The sequence below is a fragment of the Catharus ustulatus genome, chromosome Z (assembly GCF_009819885.2).
Source record: "Catharus ustulatus isolate bCatUst1 chromosome Z, bCatUst1.pri.v2, whole genome shotgun sequence".
NCBI lineage: Eukaryota > Metazoa > Chordata > Aves > Passeriformes > Turdidae > Catharus > Catharus ustulatus.
Genome location: NC_046262.2, coordinates 44,539,080 through 44,547,717, shown reverse-complemented (window position 1 = coordinate 44,547,717; position 8,638 = coordinate 44,539,080). Strand labels below are relative to the sequence as shown.

The 8,638-nt window shown below is 38.1% G+C and overlaps 1 protein-coding gene across 2 annotated transcripts; it reads left to right on the top strand.

Moving 5' to 3' along the window:
* Window positions 1–324: 324 nt before the first annotated feature.
* On the top strand, window positions 325–8,291 carry LYRM7 (LYR motif containing 7). 2 transcript variants are annotated; one of them, XM_033086140.2, is made up of 6 exons: window positions 325–423; window positions 2,294–2,366; window positions 2,969–3,039; window positions 5,320–5,401; window positions 6,430–6,445; window positions 7,781–8,291. In XM_033086140.2, the coding sequence occupies exons 1-6, from the start codon at window positions 406–408 to the stop codon at window positions 7,830–7,832; spliced, it is 312 nt and encodes a 103-aa protein (XP_032942031.1). In that variant the 5' UTR covers window positions 325–405; the 3' UTR covers window positions 7,833–8,291. The 2 variants fall into 2 exon arrangements, with proteins under 2 accessions (XP_032942031.1, XP_032942030.1); XM_033086139.1 differs by lacking the exon at window positions 6,430–6,445.
* The last annotated feature ends 347 nt before the right edge of the window (window positions 8,292–8,638 follow it).

The window sequence follows — 8,638 nt, the reverse complement described above, 5'->3', positions numbered from 1 at the left end:
TGGGCATGCACAGGAAGTTGCTGTGAACACGAGGAAGAAGTTCTTTAACTGTGCGGGCACCGGAGCAGATTGTGCAGACAACTCCCCAGTGAGGATAGAACCATCCGGACACAATCGTGCCAAGTGCTCTGGGATGCTTCTGCCTGAGCAGGGACGTTGGACCAGATGAGCCACTGTGGTCCATTCCAGGCTGAGCTGGAAGTACCTTCTGCGAGTCTGTGACGCCGCGCCAGCCCCAGCGCCGGTGGCAGCGGGGCGGGGCACAAAGGCTGCTCGGAACGGCGGCGGCGGCGGACGGCGCCCGGGGGACAGCACTGGCGGCCGCACCGGTACCGCGCGGCGCGGGAGGGCACTGCTCTTCCGCTGCGGCACTTCCGCCGGTGGGACGGTGCGGGCGCGGGTGCCATGGGGAGCCGCGGGCAGGCGAGTGGTACACGCACACACACACATTCTATCCGTGCTGGGAGGCTGGAGCATTGTAGCTTTTGTAGAGCCAAAAGGCATAAACTTTCAGGACAAGAAGGACAAAAAACTAGGTAAAAGAAAGTAGCGATTTGCACGCAAAGGCCATTGCGGTAAAAGGAAGGGAGACGTGATAAGCAGAGGTTAAAATACATCAAAAGCGCGTCTCGTGAGAGTAGGATAGAGAAAGACAAGGACACAGGAATTAATAAACCCTTTCGTTACTACGGTGTAATGTTCTGTCGGTACCTCTTTCGGAGGTGTCTTGAAGCCTAGTTTTGGGAGTACAGTCGACTGTATTTGCGGAGCTCTGTGTTAAAGCAGTGGCTATAGAGGTCAGAGGTGTCTACATTAATATATCTTGATCAAAACCTTCTAATACAGCAGTTCTGTGCCTGAGAGTTTTGCAAAAGCCTCCTGAGCTCTCTTAGGCCGGTGCTGTGACCGGTTCCCTGGGGAGCCTGTTCCAGTGCCCAGCCACGTCTGAGTGAAGAACCTTCTGATACCCGACGTAAACCTCCCCTGACACAACTCCGGGCCATTCCCTTGGGTCCTCTCACTGCACATCAGAGAGAAGAGATCAGTGCTTGCCCCTCCTTATCCCCTCGTGAGGAAGCTGTAGACTACTGTAAGGGTGGGAAGATGCCTGAAAATGGCTCATCAAATTGTTCAAAAATATCGTTAAAAACTTCTAGTTTTACCATAGGCGTCTTCAATATAAACCACTTGTAATATTAATTTGCTATTTGCAGAGATGACAGAAAATAGTATAGGATAGGAAAATTTTAGGATATTAAATTGTCTGCAAAGCAAAAAGTTTATTTCTTGTGGTTTAATTCTATGAGTTTACTTTCCACAGATTCACCCGTCTGGGTAATGGCACAGTTAAAGGCAACATGGCTCTCTTCATTTGCTGATTCTTTTCTGAGTTACAGCCCTGTGTTTCGTAATAAAAAATATTTGGACTACTAATCAAGAGAAAACAATTCGGGATTATTCTAAAGTCCCTGGAATTGTGCCCTCTAGAGGTGTCAAAACAAGATAGGAAGTACTAGAAGAAGCTCCAAAAGGCATATTGTTATCAAGGTTATGTTTTTCTGGTGCTTGTCAGGGATTCTTTCAGTCTGTGGCAAATACCAAAAGAGTCTCATAAGGATTTGTGTATTCACAGTGAGGATTTCTGTATTTACAGTCTGTGTGAATGGTCAACCAAAATCACATGACTGGGACCTGAGGTTCTCAGGGGGTTTGCTTTTCATTCATATTCAGGTCTGTCTTCTCTACACTGTAGATCCTAAGTTTTTACTGAAGTTTTCATTTACTGACCTGGCAATTGTATTTAAGGGAAGGACTTTGCGTTGGTTTTGCTACATCACCTGTAGAAGATTTTTATGTGAGAATACTTCAGCCATTTCTTTTTCTGTCTTTTTTTCAATACCTGGAGAATACCCACTGATGCCACCACGATAATGCCAACTTGACTTTTAGAGTTATTCCAGTTCTGTAGGGTTTATTTGATATGGGCACTATAAATAATGCATGAGTCCATGTATTTTCAAAATTATTATTTAGGGTTGTGGTGCTAGCATCTTACGGTAATTTGAAATATCTAGACCTGTCTTAGATTTTGATGACATCACATCTGCTTTGACTGCAAGTGTTTTAATCGGGAATTTAAGTAAAGCCTCTTAGATACTGATTCTATATCAAATTCTGTACTAAATTGAAAGAACATTAAATTTAAACCAAAACATTTTCAATTGTAAAATATTCATTTTAACTAACAATCCTGCTAGCAAATAAGTTAATTCTATTGATGTTGTATTAGCAGGTTTTGAAGCTTTTCAAGTTGTTACACAGAACACGGCAAGAAGTTTTTAAAAATGATACCAAAGCCCTTGAAGGTGAGATACTTGTTTTGTGTGGTGTGCTTACCTATATTTTGTAGAATTATCTTCTCAGAATACAGAGAATGAGAATTATTGACATAATCTTTCTTTACTCCCATAATTTCAAGTAATAATTGAGAAAACTTGTGGTCCATAACCAGATATCCTTTCATTTGAAACAAAACCAAAAAAATGATCCTTAGATTCAAGCACCCACACATATTTTAGAAAGGAAATGTCCCTTTTTTAAATGTTCCTGATCTTCCTGGAAGATACTTTCCTTCTGTTTTTTAACTTCCATTCAGTCCAACCAGAGCATGTTTAGCTGTACTAATTATTTCTCTATGTATGGTTTTTCCTCAAGGGGTAAAATCCTGCTTTTTTACTACCATATGTATGCAATACAGAATGCTAAATTGGGAATCTTATTTTGTTAGTATACCAGTCAATTTAAAAGGTGACATCAAGTGAATTACATAGAAATATTACATAGAAATACTTTGATCAGAGTGCCCCAGGAAGGTGCCATAAAGGACTTAAGATTCTTAGCTTTGGGGCAGTGACAAATTAAAAATACAATTTTTGTTCATGCTATATTATTTGTTTACTTTATTTAGCTGCAAGACAAAAGATAAATGAAGAATTCAGAAATAACCGAGATGAGACATCAGAAGAGAAGATTAATGAGGTATTTGCTTGCTTTCTATTGTTTGGGGCTTTTTTCCCACTTTATGTAAGAATATTTAGAAACTACTTTTTTACTTAAAGGATCTTTAAACCGCTGTAAACACATTGAAACATCATGAAAGCCAGGTTGGTTTAGAAAGACTTCTACGTGGATCTTTGTTTATAAATATATAGATACCTCCAGTGGTATTTAGAATTTGTTATATAATTTTGTGCATACAAAAACACATAAGTAGAAAGTTTGCTCTGGTAGTTCAACTTGATTATTTTGAAGTTTATAATAAAATTCTAGGAGAAAATGTGTAAAGTTGCAATTTTCATGTAAATACTTTATGCTTGCTTATAATATCTGTCTGCACTGTGGTCACCTGTTCATTGTTGTTTAGAGAAACAGAAGCAATCAGAGAAATTAAACAATCTGCTCACTTTCTAACAGATCACATATGAGTCAACATCTTTGTGGAAGGCTAAAACCAGCAAAATTATTATGATTTGTTGATTGTAGTATAGTAAAGTTGTAGTATATATTAATTGTCCTACAGGCATTTTTTTTATTCTTTCCTCATCATGCATTAGAAGTACCTCACTAAGTTAGTTACCTTTGCCCAACTGTTAACTGTTTTTGCTGAGTAATTTTTTCTGAAAGTTACTGTGAACTGAAGCAGAACTTCTGTATTTTAGATAATTTTAGTTATTAACATTCATACAGAGTGAACAACTTAGTCCTTGTTGTTCAGCCTTTTATCAGACTGTATTTACATTGTCACTGAGCATTGGTGGAAAGAAAGTGCCTACGTCTCTCCTTCAAAGAAATAAAATATAAAGCTTTTCCTCATACCAGCCACTGAACAGTAATATAAACAGTTCTGAGCTTTTAGTTAGCAATTCCTGAATTTCAGCTTGTTATCAGCCTCCTGTAACAATACTCTCTGATCAGCTAAATTATGTGTTCAGGGTTGTTTTTCTCATAGATTACAGGAAAAATATTTTCTGCAATTCTGAAATCTATGTTTGTTTTGCAAGCAATCTACAAAATACACATATGTGACTTGTTAATGTGGGTTAGTTGATATTTGATTAACTCTTTCAGTGGAAGAAATACTAGGCTTCCATCCCAGCTACACACTCCTTGGAACATCACAGAAGTTGTCACATATATTACTTGTCCACACTGAATAGACTTGGTTGCAGAGGAACCTGAATCAAATTATATGCAGGACTTGAGAAAGTTTGAGTGCTTGCTTGCGTTAATGTGGTGCTGTTAGTGTTCTGCTTTGGACAGCAACTGAAAAAATGGAATATTGACCAGCCAGAATAGAAAGCTACAGTGTATTCTAATATGACAACAAATATTTGTATCTGTATGTACTTGCTAGTGTCAAGATCAAAGTACCATAAGGAGATCAAGGTAACTGTCTTACAGTATGAGAATGAGAAATGCAACTGAATCTAGTGCACCAGTTTTAGTTCAGATCAGGAATGCGCTTATGAAGTTGCCTTGGTTGTTTCCACTTCCTGTGGTTTGTCTTGTTTTGTGAAGTGTCAGAGCAACTAACAGAATTGCCTTAAGGTCAATCTGAAGAGGAAGCTGTGCTTCAGTAGCATGCAGCCTGGCTGCTAATGGGCTTTCAGCAGGGGCAACTGGAGGGTACCTGCTCCAGGCCCTCAAAAGGCAAGAGCACGAGAAATGCAGTGTTGATGTCAAGTGTTTGAGCTCTAGCCTTTTGCAAAGTTGCACTTCTGTTGGTACATGCCACTTCCTAGTGTGAACATGTCTCCTGAAATGTTTGACTTGAGCAATTTCATTTATTTCTGACACAGGTATCATGCAAACAAGTATTAGACTTCTCTTAACGGCTCAGCAAAGCTTACAAGGCTGCTTCAGTTTATCCTCTTAGTGAGAGAAGAAATTCTAGGCCTTTTGCCAAATACTAATACTTCAGGTAGTCTTTAGGTAGTGCCTTGTTCCTACACAGTTCTTCTGTGAAACCTCAGCATTTCACTTTATTCATTTGCAGTTGTAATTGGGTATGTGTGTTAACTGAGCCAGTTTCCCTCACCATGTACTCCATGTCAAGGTCAAGGTCACATACATATCAATCTAAGTTATTCCAGGATCCCCAAGGCAAAAACAATGTATACTTAGCACATAAGTAACTGAGTAGTACAATCGAGTGACTTTATTATTTGAATAGTTGTCTAGTATGGAAAATATCTTCAGAAACAGTCACATATAATTTAAATTACTCTGTTGTTCTTTTCTTCTTACTCCTTGTACTAGCTTCTGAAAATAGCTTCAGATGTTGAAGTGGTTCTCAGAACTTCTGTTATTCAGGCGGTTCACACAGATTCTGATAAAATAGGTGAGTAAACCTGCATGCTAAAAATATACTTAAATATGTTATAGTTTAGTGAATATATATAGAATGTGAAAATAAGGAAAGGAATAGTGAGGCAAATAGCCTGTTATTTTTGCTGAAATTCTTAATGTAAGCTGTTCATTAATGTCACTGTGTAGGACAAGTGGAGGTTTCAAAGGTACAAAGTTTCCATACAAATATTTTGAAGTATGGAGGCTGGTAGAAAATAGGTAGTGATTTAATGCACTTAACTAGCTATAACTATTAAGAAGGTCAGCGATTAGATATGTAGTCAGTATGCATGTACAGGCTAGTCAGTCAGCATGTGTCTAAAGGCAGTGGCCACAGTACCTATCTGCAGGTGCTTGCTCTACCAGATAGGTAGAGGGGCTGCCTGAGGAGCATTAGCAAATGCGGTATGTACACTGACCATAGAATAGCTTTTTCTTTGAGGATTGAGTGTTCTTTTCCAAAATGTTTTTCCAACGGTTTCAGTTTCAGGTTGTGCTGTGTAAGATCTGTGACACAGTGGTTACCTCAATGCAAAGTCTATAAAATTCTGATGCTGGTTTAGAAGTTCTTTTATCTTGTAGTCAAAAAGAAAAGTAGCAGGGAGGCTCAGAATACAGCTGTGTGGTAGAGAATACAGGAAATCTTCATCTGTGTACATTGTTTCCTTTTACTTCTGTTTAGTGTTGTCTGTAGTTTTGTACCAATTTTCAATTTTAGTTTTGGTTAAACATTTAACTTTAAAACAGCAGTTGTGATAAAGGCCAGAGATAAGTCTGGACCAGAGTCAAGTCTTCCACAGTGATTCCAGGCAGATAACAGCTGAAGAATAGGAACAGACAAAGTGAATTTGCACCTCTTTCAGCTGTTCACACCTGGCAGCACTTCCTGAGTCAGGGACATTTTCTGGTTTAATTATCTTCAATGGGCTTCTCTCCAATTACTTTTCATTTTCACCAAGCTGTTCATGAATTTTTAAGTCCTTTATTGCCTCTTTTTCTTTCACTTCCCCCATGAAACAGCTCTCAGAAACAACAGGTGAATGCATGTGATTATTCTTGCTATTCATTGCACACTGTGAGCAAGGAGGCATTTATACGAAACAATGGCACAATAATGTTCTCTTTCATTTTCAACTGGATTCCTGCTAATAGTCGCTGCTAATTCTAAATTTAAGTTTTGGCTGCCAAGCATGCATTTTATGTATATATTTTATAACATGTACTCATTAAACTTATGAGAGTGGTCATAATCAGTTCTGAACTTACCACTTCCTTTGTGAGGTTAGTATTTATCTTGATCTGTGTGCATTGCATGTCCTTCAGTTTACTCAGTCAAGTCTTTAGCGTGTCTTGCTATTCTTCACAGTAAGACATTTTCTTAATGAAATTGTTCAGGATGGTATAAATAAAAACCTTTTCTTCAGAGGTTACTTACAAATACGTTGAACAGTGACATGTCAGCGAAAATACCTGTACACCTCCATGTTTGACATCACTCCAATGGATAACCTGCTTATTTATTGTTCACATCTTACAGTTTAACCAGGGACTTACCTGTACAAGACTTCTGTCATAACATGGTTGTTGTTTTATAAAAGTATTGGCTGAGGGACTTTAGGGAATCCAAACACGTTGTGGTAACCTCTGAAGCACCATTCAGAGAACTCCAGCAGGGACTGTAAGGCAGAACTTCCCTTCCAAAAGCCACATAGATTCATGTTTAAATACCAGCTTGTATTCTAATCCTATGTGTGTGGGGATGGGGTTAGGACAGCCAGGTGTATCAGCAACAGAACGAGGAGGAGAGAAAACATGGGCCCACAGCTGAATAGCACAAGGGACTCAGTAACAAAGGACACAGAATAGTTAGTTCTGTAACAATATAGTGACAGTAATTTTCACTAGGTGCTTTCTTTTCCTGTTGGCCTTTAAAGTAGGTGTGACAAAGTAAGTATTGCAGATTACATTCCAAGACTTGGTGAGGAGGGCTAAGTCAAACCCAGTATTCATTTTTTGAAACTACTGAAGAAAGCATAATATGACTCAGGCTTGAAAAAATGCCGTTCATCCTCCTGCTAAAAGTGAATGCAAAACTTTATAATTTTTTATGGCTTCTTAATATCAAAATTTTCAATGCTTATTAAAGGAGACGAGAAAACATTATTGTGAGCAGCTGAAAGTAAAATCTTAGTATGATGCTAAAATCTTAGATATCATGATGCTACTTGTAAACTTACCAGGAGTTCAGATCCTCATTTTAGTAACCGGATATTTTGTCTGTAAATGTAAAAACACCTTTAGAATTAGAAGTAGTATTTTCCGTAAGATTATAGTCTTACTGTTTGTTTGTTTGTTTGTTTTTCTATTTCAGTACTCATACCCAGGAAAGATCTGCTACAGGACAACACTCCTTACGTAGATAAACCAACAAAAAAGCAAGAATCCTGAGGAAATATTGTTACCAGGAAAAAAGAGACTGAAATCAACTCACCGATTCTATTGAGTGCGGGGATATCATCATGTGGAAGATAGTAATACTTTCACAGAACTTAAAAGTACACTGCTGAATCGTGTGACTTCAGCCAGGAATGTTTCTGACTATGACAGCTAACAGACAGGATTTTTTCCCAGCAATCCAGAGTTTTTCAAAGCTATATAAAAATTAAATTGGATAGTTAATACTGATAATGTTTATTGTTAAGTTGTCAATCATAAGCTTCTTTGAAGTAATGAAAATTCATCTTGTGGCATTTAACGTTAAATTTATACTTTGCACCAAAAGCATGATGTCTGAAGTTTGTCATTAATTGTACACTAGTATACTGTGATGCTTGAGAGAGTTCTTAAAGGTTTATCTAAATAAATTATTTGTGTTTTACAGATGGGAGAGCATGTCTAGTGTTTTTCTTCTCCTACACACTCTGGAATGAGTGAGAATGTTGGGGTTTGAGTTCTCAGATGACAGCACAAGAGAACCCAGCCGCAACATAATCTAAGGATGTTGATTTAGATCATATGGTTTATGAATTTATGGTTTGTGTTTTAACTTGTAATCATTGAGTAACTGAGGCTTTTTTCAAAGAAAAGGGCCTTGCTATTTAGTTGCAAGTGAACTTGCCTAGAGTGAATATATGAAAAGCTTGATTAATAAGCTCTAATAATTTGCATTTTTTTAAGGACACTTCCTTGGCTCTTGTGAAATTCATCACAATGATCTGTTCAATTCCAT